Source organism: Lynx rufus, unplaced genomic scaffold (genome assembly GCF_022079265.1).
Source record: "Lynx rufus isolate CCGP_SWC_20201006 ecotype Redwood Valley unplaced genomic scaffold, mLynRuf1.p SCAF_6, whole genome shotgun sequence".
NCBI lineage: Eukaryota > Metazoa > Chordata > Mammalia > Carnivora > Felidae > Lynx > Lynx rufus.
In genome coordinates this window covers 31097066-31117916 of record NW_025814878.1, presented here as the reverse complement: position 1 = coordinate 31117916, position 20851 = coordinate 31097066, and the positions used below count along the sequence as shown (strand labels likewise).

At 39.6% G+C, this 20851-nt stretch overlaps 1 protein-coding gene across 1 annotated transcript in view; it reads right to left on the bottom strand.

Moving 5' to 3' along the window:
- The window catches only part of SOGA3 (SOGA family member 3), a 51586-nt gene extending 31091 nt beyond the window's left edge, over positions 1-20495 (bottom strand). The window contains exons 1-3 of the mRNA XM_047103150.1: positions 19398-20495; positions 18714-18938; positions 16513-16671 (exon numbers count right to left, since the gene is read on the bottom strand). Of these exons, the coding sequence (XP_046959106.1) occupies positions 16513-16671; positions 18714-18938; positions 19398-20495 (1482 nt within the window). The remainder of the gene's footprint in view (positions 1-16512; positions 16672-18713; positions 18939-19397) is intronic.
- Between the last annotated feature and the right edge of the window lie 356 nt (positions 20496-20851).

The following is a 20851-nucleotide window of genomic DNA, read 5'->3' as shown; positions in this document are numbered from 1 at the left end:
AGAAAGTAAGGGCAGAAGTAATTGGTTTAATAAAAAAAACCACAGAGTATGTTTTAAAAAGCTTCATCCGAAGCCAGACATAATAGACATATATTGTAAGATTCCATTTATATGAAATGACTAGAAAAAGCAAATCAATAGATATAGGAAAAAACTGAACCCAAGCTCTTAAAATCAAATAATACATCCATGGAGTGTGTTTTGTGTTTATGTGTAGGTTCACATTCATAGAGCAAACGAGTATGAGTATGTGTGCATGTCTATGTGCATATGTGAATATATGTATATATGTGTTGGAACATACATGTGTGTATACGTATGTGTTTTAGGTCCTGGAAGGAATTTCAGCATATCTTAAACACTGCTCAGTGGATTATAAAACACAGGGACAAACAGAATCTCTGCAACTTCTATCTATATACCATACAATTTGAAACCTATTATAGACATCACTAGAGAACACATACTCATTGAAATGTTACAATCTGCTTTTACTTCATAATAAGAGGTACTGTAATATCCTTTGGAACTGTATTGTATTTGACCAAATTAGTTCATTTTAAAGTAATTTTGGAATAAATGGACAATCACTAGATTTCTGAAATTTGAATTTGAACAAAAACAAGGACCATACTCTAGGCTAAGTAAATCTACTTAGTCCCTTGATACAATCCTAAAGGATAGACACATGTGGACATGCATCTTTTTTAGACATGAGAACAACTTAACAGCTACACACATAGTAGTGCCTTTATAAATAATAAATAAGTACCTACCTAGGGGGAATACACGCATGAATATAAGAGCATGAGATATAAATGGAATAAAAATAAAATATTCCATATATTAAGGAAGTTATGGATAGGAATCACAGATGAACCAGATTCATTTCTTAAGGTATTATTATTTTTTAACTTTCTTTTTTCTCATGTTTATTTCTTTAGTTTTGAGAGACAGACAGCACAAGTGGGGGAGGGGCAGAGAGAGAGAGGGAGACACAGAATTCAAAGCAGGCTCCAGGCTCCGAGCTGTCAGCACAGAGCCCAATGCGGGGCTTGAACCCACGAACTGTGAGATCATGACCTGAGCCACAGGCGGATGCTTAACAGACTAAGTGCTCCCTCAGGTATTATTTTTTAAAGAAAACCTACCATTTACATTGCTGGTCAATTAGAAAGAATTTAGGGTGAATATAAGGGTGCCTGGGTGCCTCAGTTGGTTAAGTGGCTGACTTTGGCTCAGTTCATGATCTTGGGGTTCATGGGTTCAAGCCCATGGGTTTGAGCCCCACATCGTGCTATCTGCTGTCAGCATGGGGCCTACTTCAGACCCTCCTCTTCCCTCTCTCTTTCTCTCTCTCTCTCTCTCTCTCTCTCTCAAAAATAAATAAAACATTAAAAAAAAGAATTTTGGCCAAATATAACACAAATTTATCACTTTCTCTCTACTAAGATATACTTGAACACAAAGATAAAAATATAGATGCAGTAACACTGGTAACTGAGGTTAACAGTCAAACATTTTCCAGAATCTGAGAAAAATTTCCTTCAACAGTAGCATCAGTGGAATTCAACAAAGAAACATAATGTATCTATGTGTAATCTTTACTGTCTGAAACAGAACTGGAAATGCAGACCAATCAAAACCAAACATCCCTGTTTCTTAAAAGGTTAAACACAAATTTGCCATATGACTCAGCAATTCCACTTTCAGGTATATACCCAAGAGGAATGAAAACTTGTATTCACATAAGGATATACACAAGAATATTCTAGAAGCATTATTCATAATAGCTCAACCCAAATGTGCACCTACTGGTGAATGGATAAATAAAATATGGTGTCCATACAATACAATACTATTCAGCCAATTTTTTAAAAAAGGAATGGTACGTCTGGGTGGCTCAGTCAGTTAAGCGTCTGACTCTTGGTTTCTGCTCAGGTCATGATCTCACAGTTTTGAGTTCGAGCCCCGCATCAGGCTCTGTGCTGATAGTGCGGAGGCTGCTTGTGATTCTCTGTCTCCCTCTCCCTCTGCCCTTACGTTTCTCTCTGTCTCACACCCTCTGTCTCTCCCTCAAAGTAAGTAAATCAACTTTAAAAAGTAAAGAGGAATGAACTACTGATACATGATATGACATGGATGAATCTCAAAAACATTACGTGAAGTGAAAGCCAGATGTAATAGGCATATATTGTATGATTCCATTTATATGAAATGTCTAGAAAGGGCAAATCAATAGATACAGGAAGCAGATTCATGGTTGTCTGGAGTCGCAAGAGGGAGGGAAGGACGGGGTTTAACAGTAAGTGGGTATGAGAGATATTATGAGGTAATGAAAATGTTCTAAAACTAATTTATTGTAGTAATTGCATGCCTTGGAAAATTTACTTAAAGATCACTGAATTGCATAGTTGGAATTGTTTGATTATATGACATGTAAAAGACATGATTATATGATGCCTCAAAAAAGTTATTAAAAAACAGACAACTAGCCAGCCAGCACTTTTATATCCCAACCCTACTTGCCCCAGCACATGCATAGATATTGCATAGGTACTGCTTTATCATGTATCTGGAGAAAGAGCTCGGCTCATTTGCAATCAGCAGCTCTCAGGCTGTTAAAACTGCAATACTCCAATACTCTAGCAGGGAAAGAGCTAGATGATTAATTGGGCAATGAATCATTAGATATATTTTTTCTTTTTTTTTAAAAAAAATAATGTTTATTTTTTTTTTTGAGAGAGAGACAGAGTGCGAGTGGGGGAGATGCAGAGAGACAGGGAGACACAGAACCTGAAGCAGGCTCCAGGCTCCAAGCTGTCAGCACAGAGCCCAACTCGGGGCTCGAACTCATGGACCAAGAGGTCATGACCTGAGCTGAGGTCAGCCGCCCAACCAACTGAGCCACCCAGGCACCCCAGATATATTCTTTTCCTACTCAGGGCTTCACGGGTAGAAACACAGGCAGAAAAGCCTTGGGAACACCCAAGTTGGGGTTTGTTATTTTTCACATACTACAGGTAAGAAAAGAACAACTACAAGATGCTTCAAATTTTTCTAAGATTGAAATTTTCCTCATAACATGCCTGAGCGCTACAGTAGTAGAATTTCTCATATTCCTTCAGAAAAGGCCAGAACTAGATAGATGTCTACCAGCCATCGGACGTTGGGTTAGGGCTGTGCATATCAAGTTGTGCTATAGCTCTGGGTCTGAAAGTGAGCAGTGAGAGGAACGAAGCAAAAATTGCACAGTGAGTATCTGGAGCCAACACTGAATTTACAAAGAAAGTTTGACATTCAACGATATTTTCTAAAAGGAAAAAGAAGTGGACAAAGAGATAAAAGTGCATTGGACAAAGGCATTTCAGTGGAGAAAGGATCTTTCAACAAACGGTGCCGGGGCGATTGGAGATCCGCATGCAAAAAGATGAATTCAGATGCCTAACTCACACCATACACAAGAGTTAACTCAAAATGGATCATAGGCCTGAATGTAATAGCCAAAAGTAGTAAAACTCTTAGAAAAACAGTAGTCATTTTCCTGCAGGTTAGACAGAGATTTCTTAGATATAACATGAAAAGCATAAATGATATAAGAAAAACATTCATAAGTTGGACTTCATCAAAATAAAAACCTTTTGCACTGTAGATGGCATCATAAAGAAAGTGAAAAGACAAGCGACACAGAAAACATTGCAAATCACACATCTGATAAAAGACTTGTATCCAGAATATATGAAGTTTATATTAAAGCTCAAGAATAAGTAGACAAACAATCCAACTAAAATGAACCAAAAATTGAATGGATATTACACAAAAGATGATACATGAATGGAACATAAGCACAGGAAAAGATGTTCAACATTATTAGAGAAACACAAATTTAAGCCACAATGACATGCCACGTAAATAAACCTCAAAAGAAGAGCTGTAATAAAAAAGATAGACAATAAGAGTTGGCCAGGGTGTTGACAAATTGAACCCTCCTCCTTTGCTGGTAAGAATGTAAAATGATGCAGCCACTTTGGAAAACAGTTTGGCAGTTTCTTTAAAAAGTTAAGCGTAACTGCATCGTATGACCCATAAATTCTCTTAGATACCTACCCAAGAGAAACCAAAACACAGGCCCACACAAAACTTTTATGTGAATGTTCACAGTAGCATTATTCATAAAAATGGGGGGAAGAAACTAATGTCCATCGACTGATGAATGGATAAACAAAATGTGGTGTATGTATACATGTATATTCAAATATTATTTGGAAATAAAAAAGGAATAAAGTACTGATATACATTACAAGGTATGTGTAAGCCTAAAACACATTAGGCTAAGTGAAAGAAGCCAGATGCAAAAGGCCAAAACTTGTATGATTACAGTTGTATGAAATATTCATAGAATACAAGGCTATAGATTTAGAAAACAGATTAGTGCTTGATTGCGGTTAGGAGTGAGAACAGGAGGTGACTGCAAGTGAGCACTATAGATCTTTTTGGGAGCAATAGAAATGTTCTAAAATTGTATTATGGAGATGGTTCCACAACCCTGCACATTTGCTAAAAAGCATTAAATTCTATACCTAAAATGAATTTATGGTATGTAAATTACATTTCAATAAAGCTGTATACAATAAAATATATTGGGGAAGGTAAGAGAAAGGTATTCAGTTAAAGAGAAAGGGGGGAAAAACCCAAAAAGTATATGTCAAAAAACTACTCTGGAAAACAGAAGATAGCTTTAGGAATATTGTATCCTTAATAAGATAATGAACATGGCCTCTATAAACTAAAAATAGAAGATGATAGGGGAGATTAAGATCTGAAAAATAGGAAGGTGTTGGGAATAAGAAACCTCACAGAGAACACTCAGCTTCAATGCAAGAATCAAATTTTGCACTGGAGTCTTCAAACAGCATGACTGACATACCAGAAAATAAACTCCCTGATACTGAGAACAAACTTGAGAAATTGTCCAAGGACACAGGTTAAAAGGACAAAAAGAAGGTGAATGGATGAGAAGATAGTCATAAGGGGCACAAAGTGAAGAAAATGTGAAGGAGAGAAAATGGAGTATGTGTGATTGACAAGCCTATACTACACGAACGCTCCTCTGAGATAATTAATAAATGTTAATTTTCAGATTAAAGAGTCCACAAAGACCATCACCTAGATATGTCCCGGCAATAATTTTGAACTGGTTATTCTCCTTAGCTATCCAGACTCATTCTTGCCCCTTCTCTGTCCTGCTCTGTGCTTCAGGAGGCTGCCCTCTGCATATATTTCTGCCCAGGCTCTCTTCCCTGCCACATGCCTTCTGGTTGAGTTTGGCCAATAGAAGGCACTGGCAGAAATGCTGAGCAATGAGGGTAGGAGGAGAGATAGTTCACAGTATCTCTCCTCACTCCCTCACTTTGTCAACACCATATCTTGCTGAGAACCCTCCAGAGGACAACTCCCACCGGGTAGCCCCTCCTCCACAGTTCCAGCTTACGCCAGCCCCTGTAACATCATTTCCTTGGCAGCATTTTTATATCTAGAGGTGGTGATGGTTTCTATGTGTTGCCAGTCTTCTCTGAATGCCTCACCAGCCCAAATTAAGAGCATGTTCCCTTAATCCTGCCCACACCACTGTGAGTAATCTTATTTACATGATCCATCTACTGGAGGATCCTGATTGATAGAAAGGGTAAAGACAAAATATCCATAAATATGTAGAGAGGAAACAATCTGACCCACAAAGGAATCAAAGTCAGACTAGTCTCATATTTCTTCACTCCAAAACAAATGCCAGAAGATAATGGAGCAGAGTGTATGATGTGAAAAGAAAAAATTTTGACTCAGTAATGCCATCTTGTCATTCCTGTGTGAGGTCAAAAGTACAAAGGCTCTTTTCAAAAGTACAAAAACTCAGAAAAAGTATAACCTCTACAAACTTTTCCTGTTTAAAAAAAAAATTCAAGATCATTACCTAATCAATTAAAGATTATTTAAAACTGAGGTTTCAGAAATTTAGTTGTAGTTTAAAATCATTGATAGTTAAGTATTGAAACTGAATGTATATTGTTTGAATTACATATGAAGCAAAAGACATTCTTTAAATTCAAACTATATACTGTAACAATAAATAATAGTAACAATCTTATCTTATAATCCTATGTTAACAAAGATCAGACAGTAATCCAAGGGGTTGGGCTAACTGAAATAACTCTTAATTCCTTATTTTATTCTTGATTTTAGTAGTTGAGAAAATTGAGAATCATACATGTATTACCAAAAAAAACAAAAACAAAAACAAAAACAAAAAAAACTCAAAAAACCCTTAGGGTTAATACTAGTGGAAGTAATAACAGAATAACTACCTTCCAAATCATTGTAGAACATAATTATTCTATTTTAAATGTAGCCATGTCTCTAAAGAAATGAACCTGAAAGCTGTATTTTATCCTTGAAAAACAATACTTTACATAAAACAGATCCTCTTGAATACACACAGGTGGCTACCATTTGATAAAGTTCAATGAAAATCTTTTCTTCTATATGCGAGGGCGTGGTGAATACAACCACATACCAACATATTAGCCACTCATTATGCACTTGAATACAATAATCAATTGGGCTGTCTAGTTATTTCTGCTATTATTCAAGGTTGCTGGCCAATGTAATGGTAAGAACGCTTACTTTGTGAAGGAAAGAAAAAATAATGTAGTTAATTTTATTAACCACTTACCACCATGATTAATTGGCTAGACAAATTGGAAATAACTGAGCTAGCCAGCAGATGAATATAGAATACTTTGAATTTTTAATTTTAAGCAGTTCTGAGTTGAATCACGCTGAATATAAATGACCCCATTAAGTGAAATATATAAGCATAAAATGGAAAATGTCAGGAGAGAAGCTAAATGACATCTTTAAATGTCATCTTCAAATGTCATTTACCATCTGGATAAAGATCAGTTTAACTGACCCTGAAATGTAAAAATGGAATTAGAATGGAGACATCAAATAAGTGATTGTATTTCCATTAAAATGCAATGAAGTCTAAAATCTTCAAGATATAACTGAATTTTCAATTTGGAAAATACTTCCTAATATACAGCGAAATTGCATGGTATATTTACTCCAATGTAACACAAGTATTGGAAAACAAAGGAACCGAGTAAATTCTAATTTAAGGGCTAAAGATGAGCTCCTCTGACAGCAATCATATCTTCCTAAACACCTCTTCTCTTGGCCAAGCATTTACAGTTTTTGTATCTATAGCAGTCTTTGTGTGTGAATTAAATAGAAATACAGTTCTTAACTTCAGAGAGCATAGAATTTAGCTGTGGAGTCACTAAAACACACAAAGCAATCTAAAGTATCTTGAACCTGAATACAATAGCCCTCCTCTCTCTGCTAAGATGTTTCTCTGTAAGAAAAATATTTATAGAGCAGCAAAGGTAGGAGAGGCATTTATCCAGACAAATCAGTGGTCAGTCCCATTGGCGAGTGCAGGGGCAGACAGTGTAACTGCATTGTTTGCACCTCCCTTGAGACCTCTGCAAATGTAAGGTCCTGGATGGTGAAGCAGTAAGGACTAAGGACATGTCTTGTGGAAGACAGAACAGGATACATAGAAGTTAGAATGGCTCTACAGTGAAGTGACCTATAAAGAGGAACTTCATGGTCATACACATTCATGGGGAAAGAGAAAGGAAAAGTGTTTCTAAGCCCACTGTAAAAGAATTAGACTCCTGGGTAAATCCAAAATTTCACTCTCATGGATTTAAACATTCTCTCGCAGAGTTAAGTTTTAATCAGCTCATCTAGAACTATGTGATAACAAGAACGTCTGACGTCCACACGACCTTACGGTTTATAAAGCACGGCACACATATTATCTTCTGTTGTCCTTGTGAATGGGTTGCCTAGGGAAAATATTTATTTTCCTTTAAGAGGTGATTAAATTGAGAGTCAGCTATTAAGTGACTTATCTGAAATAACACACGTATTAAGTCTATAAAAAGAAGAGACAGCATCAACAGACCTGAAAACACATTTTTTAGACCTATGGTCCCAGTTTCTTTGTTCTCTCCAAAGACTTCCTTTCTTTCGGATAAAATAGAGTTTCCCTTTAGATACCTTGGAAGTCCTTGCTCCATGCATTTTCTAAATGTGTGCTAGAGATTCAGGACTTGGAGATTCTAGGAGAATTGAGGTCTCTAAAGAAGGCATGTCATTTGTGGGTCAGGAAGATAGAAGTGGCTATGCGGAGGGGACTCTGAGTCCCAATAGTGCAGTTGTGCAGCACTGGCCGATGGAGACCATGGGCTTGGAGGCAGGGGGATCAGTATGGACCGTGCCAGCTTACTAGTGCCATTAGCCTTGTTGAGCTTTGAGTGTTTATCTCTAAAATGAAACTATTAGCAACATAACTATACCTACAATATCTGGCACAGTGATTGGCACTCATCAATGGTAGCGGCATCCCTGGGGTAATTTTCCTTAGTTCTCCAGTCAAATTAACTGCTAAATTGACTATCCCAACACTGAAGATTTAAAGCAAATGGTTTGGGAATGACAAGACCTGCAGCCTTCTCTTACTCTCTAAAGCGGCATTTCATATTGTCTCACCAAAGGATACAGAAGTCAGATGCAGAGCTGAGGTCTAGGGTGTCAGAGTTGTCCTGTCGTTTTTGAGCCCCTGTACTCATTCCCCATCCTGAGAAGCCTATAAGACCTTGTATTAGGGAAGACTTGTTGTTTCTGGGGAATTTCTGGGGTTTGGGAGAAGCATGGTAGAGGACTAGAAGTTTCTAAGAGATACCAGTATCAAGAGATCTCTAGATCTGGAAGCAGGGTGAGCTGGAGCTCCTTTGTAGGGTGTTTGTATTATACTAAGCCCCACAAAAAAAGCCTTGTTTCTGAGCCATAGTTCTTGTTCTCTCCACAAAACACCTCTCCTAACTACATTCTCTCATTCAAAATTATTTAGTGCTTATCAACTTTGTGTCAACAATTTCTGGTTGTTGTGGACACTATGATGAGTAAGACAAGATTCGGTTCTTACTCCCAAGGGATTTGCAGTCTAGAGTGGGAAAAAGATATATAAAAATTAAATATGGAATAACAGTTGTTATAGTATTACAGAAGAATGTGGTCTGATTACATGCCAGGTACTGAAGTGGATGTTGAGGGTGCCACAGTGAACAAAACAGGTGTTGGCCTCATCTACTTATAAGAGTTTCTCCTTCTGAGATCACAAACATCAAAGTATTCAGTACAGTAATGCATATGTGTAAATATTGTCAAAGTACACCTTCTATGAGTAATTAACTTCAGGTAGAGACTACCCTCATAGTTACACTGTTATCTTGTTATACGTAATATATATACACACTCAATAAATGTTTGCTAAGTTAAAGTCACATCAAAGGTTTGCTGAGACAGACAGCAGACGCTATTTTCTCCACCAGTAGAAGCACAGCCCTTATCAGGCAGCCAAGGTTGCGGGGAGTGGTAGGGAATAGTGTTAACCACAGCCCCCAAAACTATAGGCATCATGGGAACCAGTTAGGTCACAGCTACACACATCAGAGTCCCGTAAGGAAAAGACTAGGTTGTTTAATGGGGATCCGTTCTACATGAGGGTTTTGTCTGTCACACACATACAAAGGCCTAACGATCTCAAAGAGTTTTTTTATTATGTTTTTGGAAACATAAAGACTTTCACCTTCAGAAAAATCATATTATTTCAATAATAGCAAAATAAAAACGTTTGGATTTTCACTGATGACAGTACTCATTTAGTACAAAGTCTGTGTAATGCAACACCCTGATATCTGTATCTTTGTATCCTCTGTGGTGTCTGTAGGCCATACTACAGTGGGTAATACGTTACTATTCAATAAATATCTGTTGGTTGAATAAATGAAAGAAAATAATTATAGTAATAAAATAATAGTAGTGAAACAGACTGGCATACCTGGCTATAAATAAAACTTACGGGGAGAACAGAGATGAGTAAATGACAAATCAGAAAATGACATTTTCACAGGAGCCTTTGAGAGTATTTAGTTTAACTTCAACATTTATGAAAAAAGAAACCGAAGCCTATAAATTTCAAGATATTTGCTCAAAGTCACAGGGTATGGGAAGTGGGCTTCAAAGTCAGTTTCTAGATTTCATGACATATGTGCTTTCTAACAAGCCACACTCAAATTCACAGCTAATGACAAGATGTCTAAATTTTATTTTCTGCAAAACTATAATTCTTAGTTTATTGATTCTATAAATGAAAATTGACAGTTGTTATGAAGGCTCAGCCATCCACTGGTTGTCCTGTGAGGTCTGTTTATGATTAATTTTGTTCATGATTGCTCTGAAGACCTGCTATGAAACTTGGTATTGCCTCCATGTCCAGTCACAGTTAGGAAAGAATTACTTTCAATATCTCTCTCCCTGCCTTGATTGCTCTTAAAGTCAGAGCTGTTTCCCAGCAATGCATACCTCTTGGAGTAAGTGTTTCCTCATCTTCCCAGAATTCTTACTTGACCAAAATTTTAAACCCTGATTGCAACAGTTATGATTTTTTGAGAACCATTTCAAATTCCTTTTTAAGGTAGGTGGGAGAAAGAAGTCAGAGAGGTAAACAACTCTTTAATACCTGTGTAGGTAAAGTAGCCCCATGGAGATATTTAAACATACATAAGCTGCTCATCTCTTACACGCAGATCACTCAAAGTCCAGCCTAGAGCCCCAGGACCCCTGTTAAACTGGCAGAGTCCACGGCTGGAGACTTAGCTCTCATCAATATGGTTTATCAGCAAATGCAACAAACATTTCAACATGCATTTATTGAACATTTTCTGTGAAGCCATGCCATTGCAAACATTGAAATTAATAGACATTTGAAATGGGAGCCTAATATGTAACCAAAAGGAGATACCTAATTAGGTAAGACTTATATTCATACAGTGCCCTACTGTTTCAAGAATATGAAGTGCAAAATTCCAGCCAACACACAAACTGGCTGTAGGAAGAACCTTTACTTTCCAAGCTTTGAAACGAAACCCTTGTGCTCTTCACATAAATATACAGAAATCTGAAGTTTACAATAAAAGTTCTGTATGTTTCACAAAATACTCCACCAACATTGATTTTCTTATCTGTGTATACTACTTTGCTTTTGCTGGGAGCCTGGCATCTGGGTGAGAGAAAAGAGCCATTTACATAGGACCGAGTCCTGGGAATCACTTCACTGTGCATACAGCTGCATATGCAATTTCATGAAAAAAAAAAATCCAACAGAGTTTATGAGTCCTAAATAAAAACAACTTTGAAAATACAGTCACGACATACAGTAACCTGGAAAACAAACTTTCCTCTGTTTACCTGGCATATTATTTTTTGCTTTTAATTTAGTGTGTATTATTCATTCCTGTATTATTCAACAAACTACCACCTCTGAAAAGATGTGACTAAAGTAATAGTGTTTAATTGATACATTTAAAAATATTTATGGTAATTTCATTTAAAAAGGTCAATGACTGTTCTTCTATTTTTCAAATTATAACTCACAGAACCAGGGGAAAAATATTTGAATGCCAAAGAAATTCCCCCTTAAAGGGCTGCGTCTTTGCTGATTTATCACCCAGCTTTTTTTTTTTTTGCTCTTTATAACTTATATAAACATGCCCTATCAAAACCAAGTAAAGTTATACTCAATTCATTATTTTATATAAGAAAATAAATAGGCAATGGTAAATGTGCAAGACAAGCATTTGTTTATTAAAGTGTTCTGTCCATAAAGAGAGTCTGAGCAGACATATTCTTTTCAAAAAGAGAGAGAGAGAGAGAGAGAGAGAGGCTACTGTTGAAATTTACGGTACCAATTATTTTTGTGTTCTAGAATGAGAGTTCATTGTAATAGATAGGATATATTAACCAAGTGCACAGAAAATAAACGTCCCAAGATAGATAGTGCTATTGCAGTAGGCAAGTTAAGAGCCCTCTAGAGCAAAGACCAGGAAAAGTTAAGAAGATTAACTTAAGAAGATTATTTTAAGACTTGCATGAGGTTAAGGGACAAAACATTACAAAGAGTGTTGATTCTTAAAGTAAAAAGAGCAAATAAACATTTGTCATCATTATCTCAGTTAGTCTTTCTTCCTTTCCATCTTCAAAGGTCTCTACTGGTTATTTTTTCCCTCAAATGTCTGTCATCAATGCTTTTCCAAGTGTCAGATCTTAAAGGTGATGTGAGAAGACCCCTCCCTTCTGAAGAGAACAGTGTTTCAAAGCTCTCAAAGCAAAGTTTCTTCCTACAGCAGAAGGACTTCATGAAGGACAGTGACCTCCCATTAACTGTAGCAGAGACCCATGCCACACAGAGCTTTCTCCATATCCTTCCTCACTTTATGCTATTTGTACATTAACCTGTCCAGGAATTCAAACTGCAAGCTATTCATAATTTCCATGAAAATACTTTTGCAAAAACCAGTCTCTGAGTGTTTGTGATGCTGAAAGACCATCATTTTTGCCAGGTTATATAAAAGAAAGGCATTTTTCTACTGCCAGAAAGCATAGAGCTAGTAGCAATCAATGTTTTGTAATCGGATGAAAATACCATTAAGATTCTAAGGCAGCATCCTAAGAGGTCCCTCTTGTTTGCAGTTGGCAGACAACCAACTGTTTCAATACAAGCAATGAGTTGCAGTAGACTCAACTAATTATGTCTATCCTGCCTCTACACAACTCTTCTTACCCCCCAGTGCCTACTCCATACTCTCAGAGGAAGAAGATAAGCAGATGGATGTGAGCAGGTGCACAGGACCTTGTGCAACCACTAGCCTTGAGAGCAATTGGTCAAAACCCTTGAAGCCAATTAAACTCTTAGTAAATGGTTTCCAAACTCCAGCAGATGGCCTATTGGTCCCAGTTGCGCAGTTCAACATCTATATGACTCCATATAAGAAACTAAAAACTGGGAGTTAGAGGATTGCTTCTCTCAAGTATATCCTACTTACCATTTTCTAATTTACTCCATAACTTTTGTCTTTTCGTCATAATGCAAAGCTTGGCCTGATTCTATTTTCTCCACTGATTAGAATGCCACAAAGGGATGACAGTTGTGTGGTTAACCCTATCCAAGGACTTGAATATGTTTTCGTTTTACAACCAAGGAAGCAGATGATTAACTGAAGCTGTCACAGTTATACGAGGCCAAGTTAGGCTTCAAACTCACACCTCCTACCCCACAAAGTGAGCCACTTATTACTGAAACTCAGTTTCAATATTCATCTTCTTGGCAGATAACAAAGTTACCATTACAAACATCTCATTTTAATGAAACATTTTTGATTTCCAAATAAAACTACTTTTTCTATTCCTGACACTTTTCTAGACACTATGAATGTCAACCTCAGATAAATGATTACAGAACTTTCCTGCCAGGATACTTTCCATTTTTCCTTTATTACATTTAGAATCCCCCAGATATTTATCTTCCACTCTCTTGTCCTTCCTCTCTATTTCTATGTTTTCCTGACTGCCACCCACCTTCTCAAGCTGGGAATGCTAGTTTAGAGCCCATCTTTTTAATAAAAGGTTACTTTAAATGCTGACATCCTGAATATATGTTCCTACATTCCTTATACTTTTATTGTTGTAGTTTCCAATTAGGGATTGGAGTTTGGCTTTTATAACTCCAAGAGAATGTGAGTTTCCTTTTTGGCATGAACTTATACCCACATTGCTTGGTGCTGTAAGACTGTTTTCCCAAATCAGAGTTAGAGCCCTGAAGGAGGAAATAGTTATAGGGAAGAGCGTAGGGAACAGAATCAAGGAAATGTATTTTTATAATGATTTTCCTGAGGACATTCTCAGGTTCCAGCCCTTCTCCTTGGTAGCCAGATTATTTTGGCTTTATTTACAATGGAAGAGGTCCCATGTGTCTGGCTAATGGACAGCAGTCTATAGGCATTTCCCCCTTTTCTGGAAACAGAATAAAATCAGAAAGCTCTTATACCATTCTTAAATCCAACTTTCCAGATCTTCACTAAAAAACATTTACATGATATCAGATCACAAAGTATTTCTCTTTTATACTTAGTAATCAAATGAAGTTTGTTCTGACTTGAAGCCTAATGGAACTGACAATGAACTTTCTCTTTGCTTTCCTATAAGAAGAAAGAACTTTCTCTTTCCTTTGTTTAATTGCTATGGTTGAATTGTATCTCCTCAATTCACATGCTGAAGCTGTAACCCTAAGTATATCAGAATGTGACCTTATTTGGAGATAGGGTTTTACAGAAGCAATCAATCTACAATGTACAACCTAAAATTAGGTAGGCCATAATCTACAACGACTGGCGTCCAGAAAAGGGGAAATTTGGACATGGATATAGGGAGAATGCAGTGTGAACATAAAGATGACCATCTACAAGGAGACAGGCCTGGAACAGATCCTTTCCACACAGCCTTCAGAAGGAGTAAACCCTACCTACACCTTGATTTTGGACTTTCAGCTTCCAAAACAGTGAGGAAAACAAATTTCTATTGTTTATACCACACAACGTGTCATGGTGTTTTTTTACAGTAGCCCTAGCAAACTCACATAGTCACCTACTTCTTTTTTTTTTCCTGCAAATTAAACTTTCATTTTTTGACACACTTCAACTCTACATTATTGTTTAAGAAACATATACTTGTACATATATAATTTCATATTTGATCTCTTAACTTCAGGGGAAAAAAATCTATGCTACTCTTTAAAGATAATGTCCTGGATTTGATGATAAAAGTCATGATAGCTTCAGGAGATGTTGAGAATCATTAAAACAACATTTTACAACTGAATAAACTGAGGCAAGTTAGAAACCTTTTAAAATCGCCCCATTGGTTATTGGTGAAGATAGTCACATGGCTCCCAGCTTCCATATTGGAGAATACAGCCATCCTTAGGCATTAACCAAGAATTATATATCATTAAAATAGTTTTTCCCTAATTTGTCATGTTAAAAAATGTTTAAAATCATGATAATATAACAACAAGTAGAAACTTAGATCACAAAATAGTTTACACCACTGAAACCATCTTCTACAAATTCCTGACATATTTTATTTAAGTTTATGTCTTTAGAGAGAGAGATGGGGAAGGAAGGGGTAGTGAGAGAGGGAGAGAGAGAATCTCAAGCAGGCTTCTCACTGTCAGCACAGAGTCCGACTCAGGACTCGATCCCACAAACCCGCGAGATCATGGCTTTAGCCAAGATGATCAAGAGTATGTCATTTAACCGACTGAGCCACGCAGGCATGCCCTTGACACCTTAAGCAGACTTGATTATTTTCACTGTTACATGGTAAATATATATTTATACCATTTTGACATAAGCATAGCAATGAAAGGTGCAATATCTCATTTAGTCCATGGAAAGATTCAGATTTTCATTTAAATTCTTCACAGTTAAGCAGAGGAAAATGTCCAGAGGACCACATGTGTATCAGCTAATGCTCAATAATAGCTTCCACAAATGCACTGCATTCTCGGACGGTTTTCAAATAATATTATTTTAATTCAAATTGCTACTAATCACAAAGCTAATTACTTCTTGATAAATCTTTTCTGTGTCTTTTCTCCTCCAATTTATTTCCTTTGATACTAGTTTTGTTCTTTGAGAAGATCTAGGAGAAATATGGTAGAAACTTCAAACACCTAATGTGGAAGAGAACTCTTGATTCTTCTATACCAAAGAGAAACAACTAAGATGAATTGGCTAATGTTACAATGAAATAGATTTCAACTCAAAACAAAGAAAACCTTTAAACAGAGATACACTGTGACAGAATTGGATACTGCAAAAGATCTTAAAGGTTAGTCACAAGAGATGTTTTAAGCATTAGATCATTTGGGGGCTTTGTTATAAAGAGGATTGAAGCAATGATTTGATTCAATTCGATTCAATGTTTTTTTTATGGTCTTTTTACCCCAAAAGTCTGTGGTTCTATGAACTCATTAATAATCACAGGACCAGTTCTTCTTCTCAACTAACACAAGTCTTAGTCCTTCATACTTTTGACATCCTGCGTGTCTGGTATAGCTGTGTAACTTCTTTAACACAAATTTGGATGACAGGATGAAACCTCAGTCAGAGCTCATATATTTTACACAAGAGGCAGGCCTGAGGTCAGTTTTCCTTTGCTAATTATTAATTAGTATGAAATCATGTATCTGTTAGCATATTGGGTGAGAACAATGAACTGTTCTATAATCATTAAAAAACAGAAGTATTTTAACAGTCATTTTAGTCCTGGGGATTCTTTTGTAAAGAACTACATATATATGGGGGCACCTGGGTGGCTCAGTTGGTTAGGCGTCCCACTCTTGATTTTGGTTCAGGTCATGATCTCATGGATCCTTCCCCCTCCCCTGCTCACATTTTCTCTCTCCCCCTCTCAAAATAAATAAATAAACTTAAAAAAAAAAGCTAAATATATATGTTGCATACCATGAGATAATCAAATACTAACCTCCTTCATTTTTTCCAGTTCATTCTGTAAAGCTTGTTTTGCAATCTCAACTTCTATAAGCTGTTGCCTCAGTTTTTCGTTTTCATCTTCTGTTGTGGTTCGCTTTTCTTCTACATTTTCCAATTCATGGTGAAGTCTCACAGATACATCCTTTGCAACCTAAATTGAAGAGTTTTAACAATAAAATATAGTTAAAGACAGTACAATAAGTGAGCTAAACTTATACTCACATTAAAAGTACTAAAAGCCAATACACAAATAGTTCCTATACTATACCAGGCATCTTTCCAGATGCTTTACATATAAGTCATTCACATATATAAATTATTTAACCCTCACAACAATCCCATGAGATAAGTACTATTATTATTCCTATTTCACAGGTGAGGAAAGTGAGTCTCAGAGATGTGAAGTAATACGCTCAAGGTCACACAGCTAACAAGTGGTCAAGTAGTCTGGCTCTCCACTCTGTTTCCTCAACCTCCACACTACACCATGGTAATAGATGTTCAATCGTGCTTTATCATGTGTATAGAAATTTCACATATCTCCTCTAATTCTACAACAAAACAAGATGTTTCCATTATCACTCATTTTAAATACTAGAAAACGGGGGTGCCTGGGTGGCTTAGTCAGTTAAGTGTCTGACTTCAGCTCAAGTCATGATCTCGCAGTCCCTGAGTTTGAGCCCCGAGTGGAGGGCTCTGGGCTGACAGCTCAACCTGGAGCCTGCTTTGGATCCTGTGTATTCCTCTCTCTCTGCACCTCCCCTGCTCTTTCACTCTCTCTCAAAAATGAGTAAACATTAAGGAGTTTTTGTTTTTTTTTAAACTAGAAAACAAAGTTTTCTAGTGGGAGTGGGACCTGAATTTTAATCCTATAATGTCAGGTGCTTACTTTTAAGAAATATGTCAGTCCTTGAGATTAAGTTTTTGTTTTTGTTTTTTGATTACAGTGTACCTTTTTGCCTTTTGTTTTGAGATTATCTTGGAAATTCAGGGTTTGGAACAAAACCCTATGGTGTAGTATGATGTAGTGGCTCAGGACATAGACTGTGGTTTTATACTGGGTGAGGAGACAGCTTGGCCACCTACTAGCCTATATCCGTGGGTAGGGACTGGGCACTTATAACCTCCGTAAAAGGTTCAGCTACCGTATAAGATGATGATAGGATTAGTAATCCTAACCTCATGGGTGCTTTTTTTTTTTTTTTTTTTTTTTTGTAAATCTTGAGCTAACATTTAGATAGATAACTAATGTTAATATATATAACAATGCTTCCCACCGTGCTTGGGACATAGTGAGCACTCAACAAATGATAGGAAAAGAAAAAGAAAAAACAAAAAGAAATAATACAATGACTTTCATTAAATGTTTTCTCACATCTTTCTTTAAAACATAGGAAAATTACATTTGATTTTTATATATTGATGAGGTTAACATAATTAAAATTATGTTTGGTGGTCCCAGGTTATGAAGATAACATTGGGTTTGCATTGTCAATGGATCTGCCTACAGTCAAACTGAACTGAACAGACCTCATCTACTTACAAAACTTATTTCAAGGTTAAAATTTCTCCACTGGGGGAAATTCTAAAGGAACAACTTCACGTTAAAAACGAGGTTCTTTCACTTACTGCACTCTTTACTTCTCCAAAAGGGGCTGCAAGTGGGACAGATTTCTTTTCAGGGAGTTAGCAAAGTGGTGAGTACAGAAAGGAAGGAGGTTAGGGAGACTTGCGGAGAGAGACCTGAACTCCGATATCGTCCCAATGCTGTTCCTATTCTGGGTTTTAATTCCTCTCTCCGCAGGAGTCTACATCCCGCTGCTCTCGATTTCACCTGGCCTTTACTTGGAAGACAGCCTCTGGAGGCCAGGTCGACGCCAGAGCCTGCGCTCTGCCACACCCGCGTTTCTGCTGGGGGGGGGAGGGGAGACGCCCTCTGCCACCGTCTCTGGAAGAGTCGCCGGGACTCCCTAGAAAGCTCCCAGAGCTCGCTCTCCGCGAGGCACTCCACACACCCTAAACCCCTCAGACCCACTGGTCTGTTCTTTCCCTTCCCCTGCCCGGAACCTGATACTTTGTGGTCAGCGCTGCGAAACTCCGTGTCTTTGCCAATGACCACTGAAGGCCTTTCATAGCAAAGAGGTCCCCACTTGCTGCCCCTACCCCGTGCCTCCCAGCCCCAGCGCTGCAGACCTTGAGGTCCTGCTCCAGGCTGCGCAACAGCTCCCCGTCGATTTCCCCTGTCTGTGCGTAGCGGAGTCTTTTGCGCTCGGCTTTGCGGAGGCGGTACTGCAGGATCCGGCAGTTTTTGTTGGCTCTCTCCAACTCGTGGCGCATTTCCTGCAGTTGACAGGCATCCTCCTCGAAGAAAGTGTCCCTCATCTCGTCCATCTCGGTCCTCAGCTCATCAATCTCGTTCTGAAGCGGTGACAGGCCGCGGGTCAAAATTAACCTCGCCCCCCCGCACTCGGACATGTAAAGTGTACACCCCATGCCAACTCCAAATTCTCCGTTTTATTGCCCCCTCTCCATAAGACAGGAGTGACAGAGCTGCATGAAGAAGAAACTATAAAAACGGGCCTTCTTTGGGCCTTCCCCAGCTCTCCTACTCAACCTCTCTCCATGAAAAAGTGGGACAACCCATGATAATTAGAGAAACGAAGGACCAAATTTGGATTTAAATTAAACCTAAGGCTACTGATCTTCGGCTGCTTTAAATCTGGAAAAGGCCTAGGAACCCCCTCCTCTCATTTCCTGTTCCCTTCCCTCTTTAAGGCTCCCTAACATGTTAACAGCCTCTCACCCTCGCGAGACACGCCCTAATCCTCCAAAGCCCACACCTCCCCTCCCCCAGCCGGGTTCCCCCACCCTTCTCACCTTGAGAGTCTCGTTTTCCTCTCGGAGCTTCTCCATTTCCTCTTGCATTTCTTCCTGCTCCTGGAGCTGCTGCGGGTGCGGCTGCGACGAAGGAGGCGCCGCCGCCTGCATGCCCCCTCCAGTTGCGCTGCCCTCTGCGCTCTGCTGGGGGCCCTCCGCTGCCGCCGCCATTGGGGAGACGGAAGGGACTGCAAGAGGCTCGCAAATGGCAGGGGCGCCAGAGACCGGGGAGCTGCGGGTGCTGCTGCCGCCGTTCTTAGTGTGCATCTGAGCCGCGGCTGCCGCCGCTGCCGCCCGCTCTTTCTTGAGGTGGAACTGGATGAGCTCAGACTGCAGACATCCTTCCTTCCAGTAGCTCCCTCCGCCACCGCTGCCACCCCCCACAACACCGCTTCCGGAGTTTCTGCTGCCGGGGCCTAGGGTTTTGCCCGCAGAGGAGGATGGTGAAGGGGAGGCCCCCTCCCCGCCGCTGCCGCCCCTCTGCTGAGCTCGTACGCCTTTCCCTCGCCAGCCCCTGGGCGGCGGCGGCGGCGGCGGCTGCGGAGCGCCCCCCTCCCTTTCCCCGGAGCCGCTGCCGGCTCCTCCTCCTTCCCCACCCCCTCCTCCTCCTTCCCCTAGCGGAGGGGGTTCCCCGAGTTTAGCGGACACGGGCTCTAGCTCCCGGGGAGGCTCCTCCGTCGGGCCAGGCCTCCTGCCGCCCACCGGGGCCAGGGTCGCCGCGGGGGCCGCTTCAGCACCAGCCGCGAGATGGACAGCTCCCGGCACGGCCCCTTTGGGCGCCAGGGGCGCAGCCTTCTCCGCCCCGCCTCCGCCTCCGCGGGCGCTGGCCGGAGGCACCGAGCGGCTCCCGGTCTTGTTGCCTTGCTGCTGCTGCAGCTGCTGCAGTCGAACAGAATTGAGTTTAGTGCCGGTCCCCACGGGGGACCGGGTGGTCGTAGTTGTCTGCCGGACCGAATTGTCCCTTAGTCTAGCAGGTGATTGTGCACGCTGCTGCTTTCTGCTGCTGCCCTCTGGGTGCAGGCGAGCCTCAGTGGCAGAGGTGGCGGCAGAAGCTGTAGCTGTGGCAGGGGCAGCGCCCCCCGTCGGTGGCTGACTCATGGCGGTCTAGGAAGAATCTATCAGATGAGATTTAGAATGGTCCATCACCAGATCATTCTCATTCTCTTCCCTCCTCAAGTCCTCCAACCTTCCTTTCTAATCTGGGGTAGAAACAAAAGAAGGGAAGCACACAACATGTCTGCATTGTTACAGAGCAAAGGGTGATTTCCCTAGAAAAGAGAAGCCCTAGAAAATAATGAGATTTTAAAAGCACTTAATAGAAACCCCGACTTCAGAAATAGGTGCAGAATTGTCAATTCTCATTTTGCCCAGGGAGGCGCCATCTCCATTTAATTCCATCTCAGTAAAATGGTGACGATCTGAAAGCAGCTTAATGTAACATTCTCATGGTTGCA